At 33.9% G+C, this 22,026-nt stretch overlaps 1 protein-coding gene across 2 annotated transcripts; it reads left to right on the forward strand.

Annotated features, from left to right (window-relative positions):
• Window positions 1-3,316: 3,316 nt before the first annotated feature.
• LOC150093376 (nicotinamide N-methyltransferase-like) lies at window positions 3,317-18,404 on the forward strand. 2 transcript variants are annotated; one of them, XM_090413658.1, is made up of 4 exons: window positions 3,317-3,682; window positions 8,054-8,196; window positions 11,146-11,353; window positions 17,921-18,404. In XM_090413658.1, the coding sequence occupies exons 2-4, from the start codon at window positions 8,067-8,069 to the stop codon at window positions 18,351-18,353; spliced, it is 771 nt and encodes a 256-aa protein (XP_090269784.1). In that variant the 5' UTR covers window positions 3,317-3,682; window positions 8,054-8,066; the 3' UTR covers window positions 18,354-18,404. The 2 variants fall into 2 exon arrangements, with proteins under 2 accessions (XP_090269784.1, XP_090269783.1); XM_090413657.1 differs by having other exon boundaries at window positions 3,325-3,383.
• Window positions 18,405-22,026: the final 3,622 nt, after the last annotated feature.

Consider the following 22,026-nt stretch of genomic DNA (forward strand, 5'->3'; position numbering starts at 1 on the left):
TCAAATTTGTTTCTTTTCAAAACATTCTTATACACCTTTATTTTCAATAAAAAGTTCAGATTTATCCTCCTCTATGTTCATATTTATCCAACAATACCTATTCTCTCACCATGCAACAAATGCTTCAGTTGACTTCTAACCCAATACACAGTTTTGCAGATGACAGCACACTAAATTCGTCCCTTTCATTTGACAAATCCTACTCTACACAACTCACCTCAACCCACAGAACATCAACCACCACTGCCCTTAATTCTGACCTCCAAGCCATCCGCCAATGGGGCTGAGATAACCTCGTCAAATTCAATGGCAGTAAAACCAGTTCTGTCTTATTTCTGACAAAAAAGGACCATCCCCCCCCCAGCATTGTTTTCGATAACACTCAAATTCTCAGATAAGATGAAATTTCTCTTCTCAGAATTACCTTGACATCAAACCTCTCCTGGAATAAACATATCACAACTATTCCATCCTCAGCATCCAATAAACTAGGCTTCCTCTTTCGCTCAAGACGCTACTTCACCGTTAACAGCTGTTAACACTATACAAATCACAAATCCGCCCAGCTCTCGAATACCTGCTCTCGCATCTGGAGTGGGGCTCCAAAAAGCTTCCTCAAAATGCTTGACTCGATACAGAGGAAAGAAATTAGACTAATAAATGACCCATCCCTCACCAACTCACTTCTCCCACTTTCACATAGACGCCTGGTCTCCGAAATCTGTATATTCTATAAATATTTCCACGGGAAATGTTCATCTGAAATAGCATCAATAATTCCCCCACCCTGTACTAAACCCATTGGAACACGTACAGCTGCCGGCCAACATCTTTTCACAGCACTTCGAAACCCAAGGAACAAATTTCTTTCCTTCTCATTCATCCCCTACTGCAGTATTAAGGAACAGTCTTCCCCAGACGTATTTTCCAAGAAATACAACATACAGGCGTTCAAATCTAATATAAACAAGTGTCTCCTTTCACAACCCGCCACTTATATACGGTACTAACGTACTATAGGTTGACCAGTCAACTTCCTGTATATGGGTCCAACATAAAAAAAAATACCATCATGTACTAGTGAAGAAATATTCGGAAATACTATCACTGCTTCTTGCCTAAATCATATAAACATCCGAGCATCAGCAAACAGTTACACTGCATCAGTCATAATATCTACGGTCAATCTATCTACGGCTGTAATGGAAATCAAACCTATTAAACATTAGCTGCTTTCCAACACAGAAAACAAATCAATAAATATTAACTGACTGGTGTCATCCTCAGATAAGCTTAACAAATAAGCTTCGAGGATGAAAGCTGAGAAATTACATCTCATTCAAGATCAACTTTGATGGCTTTTCATTTAAGATAAAATAATCTAATATTGATTTCCATCCTCTTGCTGCCCAAGTATATTTATGTATGTTTTTATGATTATAGAAAGCAATTATTTTTAGGCTGTAATAAACTACAAAGTCTATCAATTTTTTCTCATTCCTGTTTAGAATATGTTCGCAAATTTATGTTAATGTCAATTAACAAGGTTCAAATATTATATTAATAAGGTCCAAAGAAAGACTTATTATTTTTAAATAAAATATATTCAACAAATAACCCACCAATAGAACGGAAAAAAGCAATAGTGATCCCTATCTTTTAAAACGGCAGTAGGGATGACCTTCAAATTTATAGAGGCGTAAGTATTGTAAATTCATGTTCAAAATATGTAAAGCAGAATTTTAAATAACAAAGTAATAAAATATTCTGAAAGCTTTATTTTAGAAATACAAAATGGACTTATAAAAGTATAATCATGTATAGACCCAGCCTTTTACCTAAAATTAATAATAGAGAAAAGAAGAGAATACCATTTAGAAACACATATTGCATTTATTGCCTTTAAAAGGGCATTTGATAAAGGTTAAAAGAAGTCTTTTATTCAACATATTAAAAGAAAGACAAATACCAAAGAATATCCTAAAAGCTATCACAAGTATATATGAAAATAATCAAATACAAATAAGATTAAATTATGAACTTTCATATCCGAGAGAGATAAACCAAGGAGTCCTACAAAGATGTTCCCTTTCAGCAACTTTTTTTTATATTTATCTAAATGAAATAATAACAAACTGGAATAAAAATTTCCATCAAGGTATTAAACTCTCTCCTACTTCGAACTTTAGCACTCTACTTTTTTTTTGCTGAATCGTATGGAATCATACCCAAGGTGTATGATTACATATGAAAATGAAAAAGATATAAACGTAAAAATTGCAAAATATCTATGGAATATTTTGAATGTATGGAAGCGAAATCTGGACAATAAAACAAAACGACAAACGAAGATTAATAACAACTGAAATAAAGTTTATGGGGAAAACTTCAAAATATACTCTATTCGATCACAAAAGAAATGAAAAAATTATGAAAGAATTAAACCAGTAATCAGTAACAGAAAAAAATTAAAAAATATAAACATAAATGGATGGAACACGTTCAAAGAATGAAAACAGAAAGATTACCGAAACAAGCCTTAAAGTACAAATCATTAGGGAAAAGAAAACCAGGACGACCTCTAAAGACATTCAACGATGAATCTTTGAAAAGCATGACTATTATTATTATTATTATTATTATTGTTTCGTGACACCTTCAAAGTGTCCAAAGACTCATCGAGGGAGAACACCTTATCTAAAATTCTCCGTCTTCACCACTTAATCACCAACTACAGCGAACCGCCACTACCATCATCACTTACACCAACGCCATCTGCTACCCACAATAACCACTAGTAATTTTTGTCTGTAAATTGCTACGTTCTCAAGGCCAATATGTCTGTATGCTGGATGAAAAACCCGAGTTTCAGGTAGAAAAAAAACCTGCTACTTCAGTACGAGATCGGCTTACTTATTTAATTATGTTATGATTATGAAAGATCTTGAAATCTATAATTTTGAGCTCTGCAAGGATTGTCAATGCAGTAGAATACCTTTACTAAAAAATAGTTATTTAAGAAGAAGTGTGTGATTGGGTAGAGTAGTGGACGGAAATAAAAATTTGTAACTGCTTAAATTAATAAAATGAAGTAATGTCGAAATTGCAGCGTTTTTAGTTTGGAAGGCCTAACACAAAGGGATGCAACTTCATTTCCGTGTGTACAAGGCCGATTGGCCTTGTACTCAAAGAATTTACAGACAAAATTAATTTTGGTAGCGGTAGATGGCGTTGCGTCCAGTTATGGTGTACGATGTAGACAGTACCGTTGTGTGTTCATAGAGGGTAAGTAGTGTGGTGACTCCATATTAATTGATATAATTCCTGGTTGTGTAGAGGGTTGTGTTTGATGTGGTTATGCGATACGTTTCTCTGTTATTACGGTATGTGTTGTTGAAATAGCGTCTTAGTAACAGTACGTAGTGTCTTAGATTCTTTACAATCAGGATTTTGTGTGTTGCCATTGGGGTTCGGTTACTTCTCGGTGTGTATTGGATCTCCAAAGCACTGATTTCCTTTTACAAATGCGATTATGCTGCCTCCTCGGTTTTGTGGTCTGCATAATGTGTAACGTTGGTAATTGTTAATGTTATACGCAGATGCTTTTGTATCACCCATAGCAATTTCGGTAAGGATTAGAACACCGATATGTGTCAGGAGGTTGATGAACGGGGTTAATAGTGTAAGTCAGTATTTTTTTTATTATTATTATTTTTCTTATGTTTGTGTGTAGTATGGTGAGTTCAGAATTTGTACAAAAGTTATTTATCCAATTATTTAAAGATTCGAATACAGCGCAGCATTACATTAGGAGACTGGTTAGATAGGAATCATATGAGATTACATGAATGCGAGTATTTTCATCCTTTAAAATAAAAAATATAAATATATAAATAAAATATAAATATGTAAATAAAAATTTAATATAAAAATTTATAAAACAAAAAAGTATATAAAAATAAATAAATAAAAATAAGTTTAATAATAATAATAATATTTAAAAATATATTTTAAAATAAAAAATATAAATATAAAATATAAAATTTATATTTTAAATGTTATAAATTATCAAAATTATAAAAAATAAAAATATAAAAAAATAAATAATACGTTATATTTTTTAAAAGTTTAACAAAGTGTTATAATACACACTATTTACATTTATACAATTCACATTTGTTTTCTGTTTGCTACAAACATATATTCTTAGATAATAATAATAATAATAATAATAATAATAATAATAATTATTATTATTATTATTATTATTATTATTATTATTATTATTATTATTATTATTATTACAAGAAAACCTCCATGGAGTCAAAGTATATAACAGTGAGTGGTCCGCTGTTATATACGTGAGTGGTCCACTGTTATATACACACTAAGTAATTTAGGAATAACAATAATAAGAAGAATATTTTTGATTTTACATTATATATTCATATATTACATAGTAATATTATTATGTTATTTTTACCTGTTTATTACCTCTGAAATAAATTTCATAATAATAATAATAACAATAATAATAAAGCCAAATGGGGCACTTTTATGGGAAGATAGAGTATTTCATCTATAATAAGTGTAGTGGTATACAGCGTGAGTTGTTTTTTATTTTATTTTTTAATTAAATACGAATTTATAAATCATCAACGGAACTTTGATTTGAAAATAAATATCTAATTAATTAATTAATTTTAAATGCAAATAATTCAACATATAAATGCTAATCAAACCTGAATGGGCTGTTTGTCACATTGCATCTTCTAATAAAACGAACGTGCTGTATTTACTCGAAACATAAACAGCCATTTTTACTATTTATTTGATTCGTTGACCTTGACTTGAAGGTTATTTAGCGCTTGTGAAGTCTCATTATCTTCACTGGTGAAGCGTGTTCATATTTGTTATATAATACTAACTGAGCCCATTATCCCGAATTACTTTTGAAGGATTTTTTTTTTTTTTTTTTTTTTTTTTTTTTTAATCTACACCCACCAGAGGCGCATGTCACGATTTCGATAAATTCACTTGGTGCGCTGGTAGGTGTGTTAGTGAATTTCAGCACAAGACAGAGTAAGTTACAATCAATAATAAGTGCGTTATGTTTTTAATTTTTATAATTATTGTTTCTTAAATGTTTCATGACGTCGCATGTAATCTGTGTCGAGATCATAAGCGATAAAATATCATAGTTATTATTATACTTAATACTGTAAAAGTTGCCATACATGCCTCATAGAGCACATCAACCCCAGCAACAAAAAGTTAAGATTATCGTTAAACCCATTCTCTTTAGAAAAGCTAACTGTAGCTTCGAAGTCAGTGGGATTAACTTGAGTCATAATCATTTTTGCTGGTATTAGCAGCAAAGGGGTGATGCTATTAAATATTAGCGCCCAACTCATTTTCATAAATATATCGTAGTCTCCGAAAATACTAGTGGTGATGATTATCGTAGTAGCGGTCGATGTAGTTTGTGAATTAAGTGGTGGAAATGGTGCCTTACCTCGATGAGGTGCCAAGAAATATTAATAAACACACACACACACACACACACACACACACACACACACACACACACACACACACACACACACACATACTCTTAGTGTTTATAAACCTTAGTCTTTTATAAACCTTATTTAAAACAAACAAAAAAGACGAAATATGTAATTAACGTATGCATTTTGTGCACTCTATACGATAAGTAGCTTAATATCATTAGAGGAAAAAATGATAAAGCTGATCTTTTGGGAACAAAGAGACGCTACTTGCTTAATATACACACGGCAATTAGAACATAAAATATTAACAGCTAAACACTTATATCACTATGCAGCCATGCTAAAATATTACTCTGATGCGAACTACAGGGTACCTAGAAATACATAGCGTAAAACAAGACCTGAGAAAACTAATTATATCTTAAACCAAAATATGGTTTATTGGATTAGCAAAGGTCAAAGTTTACAGCAGATATAAATAGTAAAAGAAAAACTAGTAAACAATATGCATGCACGAAAATTATGTTTCACAATGCAGTATCTACATATAAACAAAATTATAGCAAAGGTCACAGCAATACACAAGGTCAAAGGCTAGAGAGTACATAAACAGTCAGATAAATTAGTAAATAATATGACTGTACAAAAGTTAGGTAATACAGTATCTACATATAACAAAATTATAGTCAAATGTGTTTGCACAAATAAATTCTTTGTACAAAGTTAAAGATATCATGCAGTCTCTCTGAGTCTAAAAACATCTGCGTGAGTATATACTTGTAGGCAAACGGCTAATCATCTTATCCTATCAAATCTTATACTTGCTAAGTCGGGGGCCTTTAAAAGCCTGGTAGGGCCACTGATCGCGAGCCTTTTTTCCTAGTGTTAAGATGTAGTGGGAATTTTAAATTTTACCAACTGTTTCTAGGTGTTTATGAAAACGATACAAATATACCGTATTTTTCGGACCATAAGACGCACCTTTTTACCTAGAAAAATCTGAAAGGTAACATTAAAATACGAATCTTTACACTGTACTGAAGCTGTTAATGAAGTTTAGTTACTGCCGCAATTTGTTAATGAAATTAGTATGTACGCCACTGAAGATAGGTACCTAAGTTATCTCGTGCGTGTGGGTGAATCACCGATTTAGAGCGTCAATAGTCATTAGTGTGCAAACACGTGTTTTTGTACGGTTCGTTTGAATTATTTTTTGTAAGTAGTTAAAATTTTTATCTTAAAATTAGAAAAAAATGAGGATAAAACAAAAAAAAGACTTTCATATAACAAATAAATGAGTTATAAATTAAATGTGATAAATTATGCAAATCAATATGGAAACAAAGCAACAGAAAGACATTTTGGTCCACCACGAACAGAAAAAAATGGTTCGCGAGTGGAGAAAACAAGAGGAACAATTAAAACTGCTATGTAAACACAAGAAAACATTCCGTTCACACCTAGAAAATTGACCAGAATTAGAAGTACAAATGAAAAATTGGGTAACAAATCATCAAAACATGGGAATATCTGTTTTTACGAAAATGATAATTTTTGAAGCGAAACGATTGGCAACTGCTAATGGAATTTTAGATTTTACTGGATCACCGTCTTGGTGCTTTAGATTTATGAAAAGACACGGGTTATGCATACGTACAAAAACCACTCTAGCCCAAAAAAAAAAAAAAAAAAAAAAGCCGGCTGACTATGAAGCTAAAATTATAGACTTCCATAGATTTGTCATATCAGCGAGAAGGAAATTTAACTTTGAGCTTAATCAAATTGCGAACATGGATGAAGTGCCTCTAACGTTTGATGTTCCTTCAAATCGGACAGTAGATTCAAAAGGCACCAAATCAATGGTGATCAAAACAACAGGTCACGAAAAACTCACTACACTGTAGTTTGAACTTGTTGCGCGGACGGAACAAAACTACTCCCCCCCCATGATAATCTGTATTATCCACGTTCAAGATAAAGGCAGGATGGACGAAACAGGATTGAAATTATGGATGCAAAAGATATGAGCAAAACGTCCAGGAGCGTTGTTTAAAAAGCCTACGATGTTAGTGTGGGATCAATTCAGAGGGCCTAAAACAGAATCAACCAAGAAGCTTCTAAATGAAACGAATACAGAATTAGCTGTCATTCCTTGAGGCTTTACAAGTCAATTACAACCCTTGGATGGATCTATTAATAAGTAATTCAAACATTTTATGCGGGAAGAGTGGAACAAATGGATGGCAAAACCAAATCACGATGTTATAGCAACAGGACGTACGAAACGGCCAACAATTTTAGAAGTATGTACTTGGGTGAAAAATTCATGGGAAGCCGTGAAAGAAGAGACGATTATAAAGTCATTTAAGAAATGCGGGATATGTAATGCGATGGATGGTAACGAAGATGACGCAGTTTAGGGATTTGGTAGACTAACCTTGTACAGATTGGAAGTGTCACATAATAATACTAATAATCACAGCAATGAGACAAGAAAGAAAGAAAACAAAAAGTAATTGCAATCGTTTTGTATTTTCTAGAACAAGTTCTAAAATGTCCGAAGAGATGAAACCCTTCGACGGAGATACCTTCGATGCAGTCTCTTACTCGAAATTGCTGGTAGAAATAATGGATGTGCATATAAAATTCTTGCTGAATTTTCTTCATGACGTTCTGCAGAGCAGTAAGTATTGTAATCGAATATAAAACTACACATTTTTCATTTTATGGATAGTTTATATAACAAGAAGCCTTTTCGTGCATTATATAGATGGAGCTTTATAATTTTCAGACATTATTCCCAATGTCTGAAAATTATAAAGACTGTCGATTAGCAACCTGTTGATTGTCAACTCATAGTAGTCTTGATCTTCATTTTTGGAGAGATGTAAAAAAGTAGATGGGAAGAGTTTCATTATGAAACTTTTCCCATATGGAAGGCAACAGCTACTGTATTTGCGTCTGTAAGGGGGAAAAAAACGAAGAAGGAAAACTAAAAGGTAATGATGCTCTGCATCCACAAGTGAGTCCTATTTCATAGCCTACTAATTGCTAAGCAGATCATTTTGAAGTAATTTCGTGATCTTAAACCTGAGCTGAAATAACATAAAATGTTTCAATAAATCATTCAAACATTTTATACGGGAAGAGTGGAACAAACAACCCTACCCTACTAGCCTATGCCAGACATCGATTAACTCGGGAACTGGCTAGAAAAAAGCCAGCAAAAGTTCCTCTAGTTACCAAAAATATTGCGACAAAGCTACACAGATATCTGGAATATGACATTAAATAGCATATGACAAGCTTCCCAATGTATGGCACTTTAATATACCTAGCCTAGCCATAAATATGTTATAACTTGAACACCACATAAGTCTTTAATCCATCAGCGAGTCATTTACAGCTTTCAACACATGCAAACCACTTGTATAACGTACATATAGCAGCCCTCGTTGTTCGAAATGTCTTCCTTTTATCTTTACGCACGTCTGAAGCCCGTGAGGTCACATATCGATGGCGGCACGTACAACATTCAATATTGCTCGCTCCAAATCAACCTTCAGGGCTGGCGATGTTGGGGTTTCGTTTCTTGCAGGCTCAAGTTCCGACTACAATTCGAAGTCCAACGGATTCAGATCAGAACTTTCAGACAGCCCATCAGATAGTGATATGTGGTCGGACACATTCGCCTCCAACCACTGTTGAATGGTCCTTGTCTTGTATGCAGGGGCTGATCCCTGCATACAAGACGTTGTGAATCTGTTGGAAGATTCACAAATTACCGTGAAACAAGGTGTTATTCAGAGCCTGTACCACAGATTCCAGCACAATGTCTTGATATACTTTGGCAGAGGTTTTGACCCTTTCTCGCAGAAATGCAACTTGGATACCCAAATAGGTCAACCCTCCCCTCCCCCCACACACACACCAAACCATCACTGATGTGAGTGATGGTTTGAATCCTGGATGCTATGGCACTTGCTGTGCGAACATCCGAGGCATACACCCGATCGTTTTGGCTGTTACACAACTCTTCATTAGTGAAAATCTTCCCATCTGTAAAGAGGATATCACCCTTTGGCACATAAGTTTAGGACGTGTCCAGTAAAATGATGATAGGCTCTCATCCCCACGTCATCAATTAGTATATCTGACATCGTTTTCTGTGAAAGGTTCGTCTCTCTCTTTCTCTCTCTCTCTCTCTCTCTCTCTCTCTCTCTCTCTCTCTCTCTCTCTCTCTCTCTCTCTCGTCATCACTTTCTGCTGCGTTCCCACAGGATTACGGTGGAGGTGTGCCTTCACAGCTCTCAAAAGCTGTTGCATCCTGACGTAGCATGGTCGACCCGTTCTTTAGCAGTCAGATACATCTTCTGTATCGTTATAACAGTTAACAGTCCGATACCCAAACGTCCTACTGATTTCGAATGTTTTTCCCGTTTTGAAAATAACAGGTGTTGCATTCCAATCTTTTGAAGTGCTATTACAGCCCCACGGTTCTCGTAAATTCGCCAGTGCATGTTAACTCGTACACCTGGACAATTCTCTCTCTGCTAATAAACACGCGAATGTTTGGCTGTGCACGACACTAACTTAACCTGGCTCGCACAATTCTGTGGGCCGCGCTGGAGTGTGCTGAAGTTGTAGCAGTATTTATGGTAAGACTGTGTTCTGGTTAGCCCTCTCCGACTAATAAATCGGATGCTATGGCACCCCAAAAATTTAGAATTATTTAAACTTTTTCATTTTATTAAATAAACTTATTTATTAAAATCGTTAAATTAAATTTTATTAAAATATTTCAATATTAAATAAATTTTAAATCAGTATTTTAATGTTGTGTAAATAGAATGCTAAAATTTAAAAAAAATGGCTTCATCCAACGTTTTCAACTCTGATAAGGTTTATGAATTACATGATTGCGGAAGAATGTAAATATAAACAAAATTAATTATCTTTCATGATGGAATTAGATCCAGGATCATTTCATCTTAATTTCGTTAAGTTTTAAAGAAATTGTGTTTCAAGAAGGCTTAAAAGCATTGCGTATGCGTCCTCTAACTACTGAAAGAAAAATAAACAGACAGAAAAACTAACAAACAAACGAAAAGTTGCACAGGATTACCCACAGTTCTACCGCATGTACTGAGGTCTACAAACTCAAAGACTTTGTGGACCTGAGTAGCTCATGCCGCAGGATGTGGTTCCGGATGTCCGTAATCATGGCTAATTATGGTTAAAGCAACTAATTGCTTTCAGACCAATGTATAACGTTTCTTAATCTGCTTTCAAGGATTAAGACTCCCTGCCTCTCTATGAGACCGGCTAACTCATCTGCCGAGGACAACATCATAGAAGCGTTCTTCACTTCCTTCGAATCGTTGATACTATCCAACAGGAGTTGGATCCTGAATGAGTGAAGACTACTAAAAACAAACAAACAAAAAAAAAATGATAACGGCTTACTGATTTTTTTTCTTTTCTTTTTTTTTTATTATAGCGTTGGTCTTCTTCTTGGGAAGAAGACCAAACGCTATCCACCCGATCATTTCAGAAAATCAGTATAATAAGCATTTGAATAAGATTAATATTTATATTTCCCCTTTACAAGTTTTGTTTCTTCCATTTTAAGAGAGGTTCACGGGAACAAAGTGCTTAGAAATTGGATGTGGTCCTACTGTACACTCTTTGATGTCTGCCAGTGCCCATTTCCCTTATATGGTCACCAGCGACTACTCATTGCCGAATCTACAAATGGTAGAAAAGTGGCTGAAAGAAGACCCTTCGGCCTTGGACTATTCGCCTTTTTTGGAGCATGTTGCCATGTTGGAAGGTTTCAGGTAAAATAAATTAGTAGCTTTGATTAGCGATAGGCCAATTCCATAATTTGAGCACACATTTCCCTAACAGAATCATGGAACAAATTTGTTTCTAATTTAGAACATGATTTATATAAAATAAGACCCAATGTATATAAGATTTTGAAACTTCAATGCAGATACCAAAGAAAACATAAAATTAAACACCGAATTTAAATTAGAAGAATTTCTAAATTACTACACAAAATCGTGGACTGACAAATATTTTAAAAAAGACAACTGGCAAACAATTAACGAAATTGAAAAGGAAATAACTAAAGAAGAATTAGAAATCAGTCTAAAATAAACAAGAAACGGAAAATCACCTGGAGAAGATAAGCTAGGTTCAGAACTATATAAATACGCAGGAACAAGATTCAAAGAAAGAATACTGGTATCCCCCCAATAGAATGGAAAAAAGCAATTGTGGTTCCTATCTTTAAAAATGGTAATAGAGATTACCCTAAAAACTATAGAGGTATCAGTTTACTAAATTCATGTTACAAAATATACAGCAGAATCTTAAATAACAAACTAATGAAATATTCCGAAAACTTTATTCTAGAGGTACAAAATGGATTTAGAAAAGGACGATCATGTATAGACCCAGCCTTCTGCCTAAAATTAATAACAGAGAAAAGAAGAGAATATAATTTAGAAACACATATTGCATTTATTGACTTGAAAAAGCATTTGACAAAGTTAAAAGAAACATATTATTAATTTAATAAGCCGAAAGGCTATTAACATATTAAAAGAAAGACAAATACCAAATAATATCTTAAAAGCTATCACAAGTATATATGAAAATAATCAAATACAAATAAGATTAAATCACGAGTTATCATATACGAGAGAGATAAACCAAGGGGTCCGATAAGAATGTCCCCTCTCAGCAACTCTTTCTAATATCTACTTAAATAAAATGGAATAAAAATTTACATCAAAGAATTAAACTTTCTCCTACAGGAACTTAAACACACTCCTTTTTGCCGACGACCAAATAATAATCACATATTCTAAATATAGCTTACAGAAAGCTATTTTAGATCTAAATGAGTTAGTCAAAGATTATAGTATGATAATATCAACAGAAAAATCAAAAAATATGGCCTTTAAAGGACAAGATCCAGCAAGAACTAAAATAATAATAGATAACAAGATCTTAGAACACGTGAATTCATTTAACTACCTAGGATGTACGATCATATATGAAAATGAAAAGAATATAAACGTAAAAATTGCAAAATATTTAAAAATAACAGGTGGAATTAACTCTATATTCAAACCAAACCTAGTTCAAAAACAAACCAGACTGAAAGTATACAATGCATTAGCCTTACCGGTCTTAATGTACGGAAGCGAAATCTGGACAATAAAACAAAAAGGCAATCAAAGATTGACAACAGCAGAAATGAAGTTTATGAGAAAAACTGCAAAGTATACCTTATTTGATCACAAAAGAAACAAAGAAATTATGAAAGAATTAAAGCAAGAACCAGTAATTGAAAAAATTAAAAAATATAAACATAGATGGATGGAACACGTTCAAAGAATGAAAACAGAAAGATTACCAAAACAAGCCTTAAAGTACAAACCATTAGGAAAAAGAAAACCAGGACGTCCTCTTAAACGATTCAACGATGACTTCTAAGGCCGGAACAGGCCATGCTAGGCCTGAATCCTTGATACTCATGATGATTTCCCTAACAGAATTTTACTACTGAGTCAGTTTCTTGTTTATTAAGTTACATTTTAAACAGACCAAAGCTGTAATATAATTTTGTATATTTAAGCCATTTCTTGTTCAACATATGTTTTGTTTTAGTCATTTCTTTATACTTATATAATATTTCATAGAATATGATTACAAATGAGTTTATATGGCAGTAAATGATGCAGTTCGTATTCTCTCTCTCTCTCTCTCTCTCTCTCTCTCTCTCTCTCTCTCTCTCTCTCTCTCTCTCTCTCTCTGTCTGACTCACTCGGATGATTACTGTGAATCGATTAAATCGATTAAAATAAGTGAGCTCAAAATCATGTTATAAATAAAAAAAAAAAAAAACAAGAACGGTTAGTGGATCCTTCGGTGAATAAACAAGTAAGTAAATACGATGATGGATGGGATTTTGTGACAAGTTGTTAAAGAATGTGCTAAGGAATTCCTATTGCTAGTAACATGTGTAATTGGAGTTCGTGCGTATGGAAAGATCCCAGAGGAACAAGGAAATTATCATCTATTGAACAAGAGTAGATATAAAGAAGGAGAGGTAATTACCGGACGGATATTGGCGAGATTTTCGTTTCTTTATCTACTTGTTTATACATGTAATTTCTTTGAAAAAGAATAAATATTTATTATTAAAAATTGAATAATGAATAGAAGAAAGAAGTTATCCATGCCATATCGGTCGTCGCCCAGGACAACAAGGGCAGCGTTTGGTGCTACAGCTCGTGGGTGTCAGGCGATAAATGGGTTCAGAGCTTATATGCCTTTGTTCAGTAACCAAACCAAAGAACTTAAATGAGAATGAAATAAATATACTTTGTCTGAAAACAAGATGATTATGTAAGCTTTTTATGGATCAAATCAAGCATCAAGAGGATAAAAGCGAATGTATGAAATTTAGAAACAGAAATTTTCTGTTGCAGGAGTCACTGGGCAGCGATTAATTGACCAATAAAAATTTATTGTAAGAAACAAAGTTCTCAGCGATGATGAACTCGAAGAAATGCAAAGACATTGTAAAAGAATTCCTAAAATGAACGTAAGGCAGCTGCAAGACTCAGTTCAGGTAAATTTATTAAATACAAATAACACAGATGATAACCAACATGGTCACTTAAAAGCTAAACAAAATGAACTGAGAAGTATGATTGTAAAATAAATGCAGAGCATCAAAGAAAGACAGCGACTACCGACACTGAAACAAAGCCTAAGACATGATCTAGCTGCAATATTAAGGAACACGAGCTTGCTGATAGAATTAATTCCTTAAAAAAAAAAAAAAAAAAAAAAAACGGTTGTAGAATCAAATCAGCTTATATGCAGTTGTAGTTGCGAAAGAACTTGCTTATACAATAAAACAAGTGAAAAACTAAAAAGAGGAATAGAAAATTGAAATTGTGTTTAGAATCAAAAGTAAACAAATGAAAAGCCAAACTTCGAGCAGAAGTTAGCAATTTAAATGATTCAAAACAAGGAAAAATTAAGTAGGAAAATATCAAGAGCAGTTTAGTAAAGCGATACCATGATAAAAATCGATAACTGAAGTATGTATCAGAAAAATTAAAGCAAGGATCGTGGCTATAGCAAAAATGGTCATTCTCTATGAAAGCAGAATAAGTCAAGACAGGCAAAACATTCAGCTCAAGAGTAGTCATCATCATTATCACTTTTACCGAAATATTGATGGGAATTCGGAAAGCAATGTTGAACACTTGAATGCGGAAGAAACATTCAAGGTCTAAAAGCAGCTATGAGAGACAATCCAAACGAACATAATGAAAATGCTAAGTGGATAAAAGACGTTGAAAAACAACTTAACAATATTCAGATGAAAGACCTTCTCATAACCACAAAAATAATCCAAAAGCAAGCAAAGAAAGTGAAGACCTCGAAGGTACCAGGAAAAGATGATTTATAAAAGCAGAAAGCAAAAAATGACGCTATGAAAGCAGAATAAGTCATGACTGCTAAATATTACTTTTAGAGAAATATCGATGGGAATTCTGAAAGCAATGTTGAACACCTGAATGCTGATAAAACAATCAAAACACTTTCTATGAGATAATCCAAACGAACATAATGAAAATGATTAGTGGGTAAAAGACGTTGAAAAACAATCGAACAATATTCCGATGAAAGACTGTGTAATAACAACAAAAATAATCCAAAGGCAAGCAAAGAAAATGAAGAACTGGAAGGCACCTGGAAAAGATCAATTATATGGGTTTGGGCTCATATACTTGCCCAGTACTCATGCTGGATTAGCTCAGTTTCACAACTTATTGCAAACAGACTCAATTTAGGAATGAATGGCAACCAGAAGGATAATTCCGTTTTTTAAAAAAAAAGCAAAGAAAAAAGGAGCTTTTCCAAGTAATTCTCGGCCAAGACTCTACAACACGCCTTTTGTTCTGATGACTGAACAAAAGGCGTGTTGTAGCATATCCAGAAGAACAATAGACTAGTTGTTAATTGATAAAATGATTTTGAAAAACTCGAAAAGGCAAAACACAAACTTATATATGGCATGGACTGATCAGCAGAAAGCATGTAATTGCTTAAGACATACTTAGATCAGAAAATGTCCAGAAACTTTTGTAGTAAAAACACGCCAGAAATTCCCTAACAACTGGTATAATTATGTAGAAAAATCGGCTAATAGTCGAAGACAATTTGGATATAGTGAATATCAAGAGAGGAATTTCCCAAGGTGAATCACTATCACCTCTGTTAATTCTTCCTAGCACTGATTCCTTTAATATAATTCTAAAGAAAAATTAGTTTCGGATATCAAACATCAAAGCAAGAAGGGAAAGATGTAACATGTGCTATACATGGATAAGCTATACGGAAAATGATCTAGAGAAATTGAGTCGCTGCTCAATCCAGTTCGAATCTTTAGCGAAAACATTGGCATGGAATTTGGACTTGAACCATAACATAAGTTGAAAAATAGTAGGCAGGAAAGAAATCATATCTGCAAATGGAAGAAAAATTAAAAATTTGTCCTAGAATAACCCCTACAAATACCTAGAAATTATTGAGACAGACAGCATTTTGAGTTCTGAAGTCAAAAGAAAGAAGAATATGAATATCCGAAAAAAGTCAGAAAGGTTCTATAGTCCAAACTGAATGTAGGCAACTCTGTGGCAGCAATCAATACATGGATCATCCGCGCAATTAGATACACTGCAGAGATAATTGACTGGACACAATCCGATTTGCATGCACTTGATTGTAAAAATTAACGACAGTGAATCGTATCTTCAACCCATGTAGTGATGTGAATTGGTTCTGCATAACCAGGAAAAGTGGAGGACTGGCCTTTTACAAGTCAAGAAAATAGTAGAAGAAGAAAAACGAGTAGTGAGTTATTGTATAAAGTATAAACATTGCTAATTATAGCTTGCAAAGTAAAAAAGTAGTGATTGTAGATTCAAACAATACTGTACAAGGAGAAAGAAATTGCAGAAAGATCAGAAGGTTGGAAATATAAAGCACTCCGTGGTGAACATTTGAAGGATATTGTTGATGAAATTTGATGAAAAAGTTGATGAAATTTCTTAATGACTTCAGCATTAAGAAAGAGACAGACGGTCTGATACTTGCTGCTCCAGAATAAGCACTACAAACGAAAGCAATAAAGGTGAAGATTGGTAAATAGAGTTCAGTAACGAGAGTAAATGCCGACCGTGCAGAGATAAAGAAGAGACAGTGGACCATCTAGTTAGTCCCTTCCGGGAAGATTGCTCATACAGACAATCAGCAAAGGCGTGATCAGGTAGCAAAATCTGTACAACTGGAACAAGTACAGGAAATATGGTTTTCCCATTTGCTAAACCTCTTGGGAACACAGGTGAAAAGGTTATTGAAAATGAAAATACAGAGATATTGTAGTACATTAAAATTCGGATAGATATAAATCTGGAACGTAATATGCCAGATATTCACTGTATTTGAATAGCAACATGTAGCAATACCAGGGGATAGTAGAATAGAATAAAAAGTGCATAAAAACACTGACCAAGTATAGGGATCTGGAGAATGAAATTCAACGATTCAGGAACAAGAAAATAATAATTTTAAACAAACGTAATCAGTTTTTTAATACTAATAATAATCATCTTTATTGGTCTTCGAGAAATGTGCACATATCACTACTAATAAAAGAAATCATTAAGTATAACAAAATGATGTGCAGTAACATTTGCGTTGACAATAGTTTCATTTTAACATTTGTAATGATAATTATACAATTTATTTATTTATTTATTCATATAGAGTTTCCTCTCTTTTCTCCCCCGTCCCTATTGGGACGAGTTGAGTCCCCTCATGGGGGTATTAAGTATTTATGGCTGTAAATACGTGTGTGTTCACGGAGCCGGTTTGCCTGCTTGCGGGATGAAAAACCACAGATAAACTAAGGGGAAAAACCCTGCTGTCCACGCCCAAGACCAGTTAACTTGGCTATGGCTGAGGAAGATCCTTAAGTTCCTCACTTCGGCGACGGGTATCGAACCCAGGACTCTCCTTCCCCAGGCATATGGTTGTGAAGCGCAAAGCCACTAGGCTAACCGCACGGACCAAATTATACGATAATCTATTGAGTGCAAAATTGTTAATTTTTAAAATTTGAAAAAGATATGTTGTCATACATTTACAATATTTATTGTATTTACATATATACACTTAACATGCTATGTTTCTGATTAGTAAATAACATGCCCTACGATATTTAGAAAGAATTTTAACAATATTTTTATTTGAGGTGAGTTGGGTGCTAACATTATTAATAATAATAAATGCCTTCTATTTTCCAGTGATCTGGAGGAAGGCAAACAACAGATTGCGTCACGGCTTCGACGCAACTTGAAAGCAGTTGTCTTTTGCGATGTGAATGCCGACAAAATACTACCCGACGAATATCTGCAAGAGTACGATCTTCTTATTTCGTCGGGATGCCTAGAAGCTGGATGTGCTGATTGGAATGCCTTCGATAAAGCTGTAAAAAACTTTGCTTCGTTGCTTCATCAAGGAGGTGGTTTGGTGCTCACGGGAATTTTCGGATGCACATTTTGGAAGATTGGTGACAACGTCTACCCTGCTCTAAGCCTGAACAAGACGAATGTTGAAAAAGGTCTGTCGAAAGCTGGATTTGGAAATTTCCAGTGGAAGATAGACGCGAGGTTGGATTGTAAACATGATTCTGCCAATCATACCGAAACGTTTTTTCTTACTGCAGAAAAATTGTAATTATTTTTGGCATAGCTGATGTGAATCCATTAAAGATGTGCAATACAAGGATGCCTGCTTTTCACAGTTATTGTCGGTCCTTCTGGAAATAAGAGAGAAGGTTTGAAAAGAGACTTTCAATCCAATCTTATCTTTCAATCTCTCTCTCTCTCTCTCTCTCTCTTTCTCTCTCTCTCTCTCTCTCTCCCCTGTGAAACAAGGGTCCTTCAAAAGAAAACTAAATCCGAAAGTTAGTTTTGTATATCTGCCTTGTAAAGTCAGGAGTTCCTGCCTTTTGTATTGTTGATGAAACCCTTGTTTACTCCTCAATACTAGAATAGTATTCATTTGCAACTGTTCCTACATGGGAGTGCTGATAACGTATAATGCATACATGATAGGCTGCATCTTCGAAAATCAAATTGACTGTAGTATAAGAAACATTTAATTGGAATACTTTTGAGACTTATCGCTATAATCCATGGCTTCGTGACCAATAGAGTTCAGCGATTGACTACTCTGACTATCTTTCTGGAATTCGAATCAAAGAATGGGAATTTCATGTTTGTCAAAATCATTGGTTAAAAACTGCACCAACATAGGATTTGTCATTTTTTCGATCTGGAAAATATCTTCTCTCTGTGGTCGACTACTTGCTGGTATTGGAATGATGAGTAATGGTAGTGATCTGCTGAATAAATTCAAATTGTTTCATGGCTCAAACGTGCACTTTATCCACCAGGGTATATATTTCGAATCATATCGGCTTTGGGAGATATTCCACACGTGGTTATATTGTATTGAACAACTAGAAATTTTATCTTCTGACGAGGAAAGTAGGTGATGTAGGACAATAAGCTTTTGGCATAACGCAGAGGTTGGTTTCTGTGGTACTGAGAGAGGTGATTGGTTTCGACCCGTAACTCTCACGCCCCCATTAGTTCCAGGTTCATTTCTTAGTCACTGTCATATTCAAGATTCCGATATTTTGCAATCCAAATGAGTTTCCAGATATCTTTTTCAGTCTCCAAATACAGGTACTACCTTACACAACTGCACATCCATCTCCAGGATCCCCTACACTATTGTTCCTTAAACCTTGTCGCGGAACTTAGATTTTATCGAAAACTTCTATGGATTTTTCAGAGCATAATTAATTATAACTTGTTATTGGATGTAATTTGGGAAAAACCTTCAATGAATGGAGAAAACAAAATTTATTAACCTGCCTTATTTCTAGAACGTGTGTATATTTTCATAATTAAACTATTTTTCAGCAAACCATTTACTGTCATCATTCGTTTCCGATAATTTCATGAAAATTTTCATTGGGTTCCGCAAGAAGGGCATGTTTTTTTGTACGGTTTCGCAGTCTCAAGACTGATAAGAAACACTACATTAGACTATCCTTAAACCAGTAGTACTTTGCGTCCCAAGGATCAATTGTATATACACACACACACCAGGATTGTGACTGAATTGTGTTTCATGTTTTCATGATGGTTTTTTGTTTGTCGGAAGAAATAAAAATTGGTGTTGTGCAAGAAACAAAAACCTACCGCATCAGTATGAGCCTGGCTACCTAGCTTTCAGTTGAAAAGTTCTTTATCCATTTATTCTACAGTTTGTTTGTTGATTCCTAAACGTTGTTTACTATATTACTCTAACAAGAAATTATATTCTTGTTTAATCCTTTATCCAAGTGTAAACAACAACTTCGTGATTCAAGTATATTCCCGACTAGACTGGAGGCAGAAGGTTTCATATCAATTGCCTGAATATCCCATAATGCAAAGCATACTTGTTCTAGAATTTTGAACATGTGAATCCACTCGTATCCTTCTCCATAGCAAAATTTTGACGTCCTCGTGATTTTTGTTTTAAGCTATAACTTGCCGCATCCTTAAAAGTTACAAAGATGCCACAAGGGATCCGTAGTTTTGTGAGATTGAACTGAGAAGTTTGAAATCATAATTTATGATTTATAAATTACTGGCAGATTATCTGATGACGATTGGGTTTTCAATTCAACGAGTGGGTTTCCAATTTCAAAAAAAAAAAAAAAAAAAAAAAAAACTCCTCTGTATTACACGTAGCAGCGATAAAAGTTCTGAAACTTGTTTTTCCGTCTTAGGTTCTAATCCCGTATAGGAAATGAGGAATCTTAATGCCATTCGAGTGCAGGTAAGATACCAGTCTCATACAATAGTGGCAGGGGGTTTACATACCATAAACACTTTTTTTATCTTGAAAAATTAATTCATTTTATTCTCATTCATATCTCAAATTCCAAAAATCTTATCTAAACAGGTACAGTTAATAGGCATAAGACAGTGTCTCATATTCTTGGTTGCTTTGTCCATAATTCCTATCAATGAATTAATTAAACGTTTTGAAATTAAGATTAAAAAATTAATGCATTTCTCTTATTCCATATACCCAGTAGTGAGCTATGGAAATTTTAACAAAGGGCTCGCATCGTCGAGAAAAAATAAAAATACTTATAATACTTATATTGCGACTTTGTAGAGCTTCTGACAGATTTGATAATTCCTGTAGGATATCAATCATTAATGCTAGATCTTTTAAAAATTCCAAATCGAGAAGTCGGTTTAAAAAGACCTTATATTTATCGTTCGATGCGAAATGCTTGCATAAATCTGTGTGATTTCTGCACACAGCAAGAGCCTTTCGTAAACTGCAAGCTGCCCATCGTGGTCCAAACACACGGCCGATCTTTAAAATTTCGATACCAAGGTCTTTTGCAATCGTGTTTAATTCTCGTTGGTTTTTTAGTGATTGGTGATAAAAAGCATATAATTTATCCATAAATATTTCAAAATGATTTATTTGTTTAATGTTTTTTTATCGAATTGTCTAATGCTAATTGTAAACGATGAGCTACTCAATGCCAAATCACAATGTTGGCAAATCTTTGTAGAAGTTTGATTGCAACACCTGATTTGTTTCCTAACATTACACTAGCTCCATCAGAACCAAATGCAAAAAAATCATTTTTTATATAATTATCAGAAAATCCATATGAATTTAAAGTAGCAATTATAGTAGCATGTAAAGCTCACCACTACATGATATACCATAACTAAACCATTTTATTGTAAAAATTATCCATCTGTCTCAACAATTCCATGTCGTACGAACAAATATCGTATCATTCATACTTAAAGGAACATTTGGTATTATTCCATGGAAAAAAGATTTTTAATTAATTCTTATAGTTACATACGCTCTGTGTGGTGTACATCATAAGGAATGGAAATGATTTAAAAAAATCCGAAAACGATGTTAAGTAAACAGCAAATACATCGTAGAAAAGTAAAAATAAAATAAATCAATAGAATCTGACTGTAAAAAATAGCCCAACGATAACAGCCATATATCTTTCGTATGTCATGTCCAAAATCTGGAAAGTTCAAATGTCTTTAGACAGATGAATACAAATGGTTTTCGGATTCCGATTTTGTTTCAAGAGAAAATTATGGTCTTTTCCGAATAAACAAGTAAGTCGTACAATATTTGATGTTTGTAAGTTTAATGATGCAAATGTAATGCAGCAGCTGTACAACTGTGCCTTTCTCAGGGATGCAATATATGCACAAAATGTTCTTTCCAAATCAGAATGAACAGCCTTTTAAAATGCTATCATTTAATTAATGAAAACAAGTAATCTCAT

The sequence above is a fragment of the Typopeltis vanoorti genome, chromosome 24 (genome assembly GCF_054136105.1).
Source record: "Typopeltis vanoorti isolate ZY-2024b chromosome 24, IOZ_Tvanoo_1.0, whole genome shotgun sequence".
Classification (NCBI taxonomy): domain Eukaryota; kingdom Metazoa; phylum Arthropoda; class Arachnida; order Uropygi; family Thelyphonidae; genus Typopeltis; species Typopeltis vanoorti.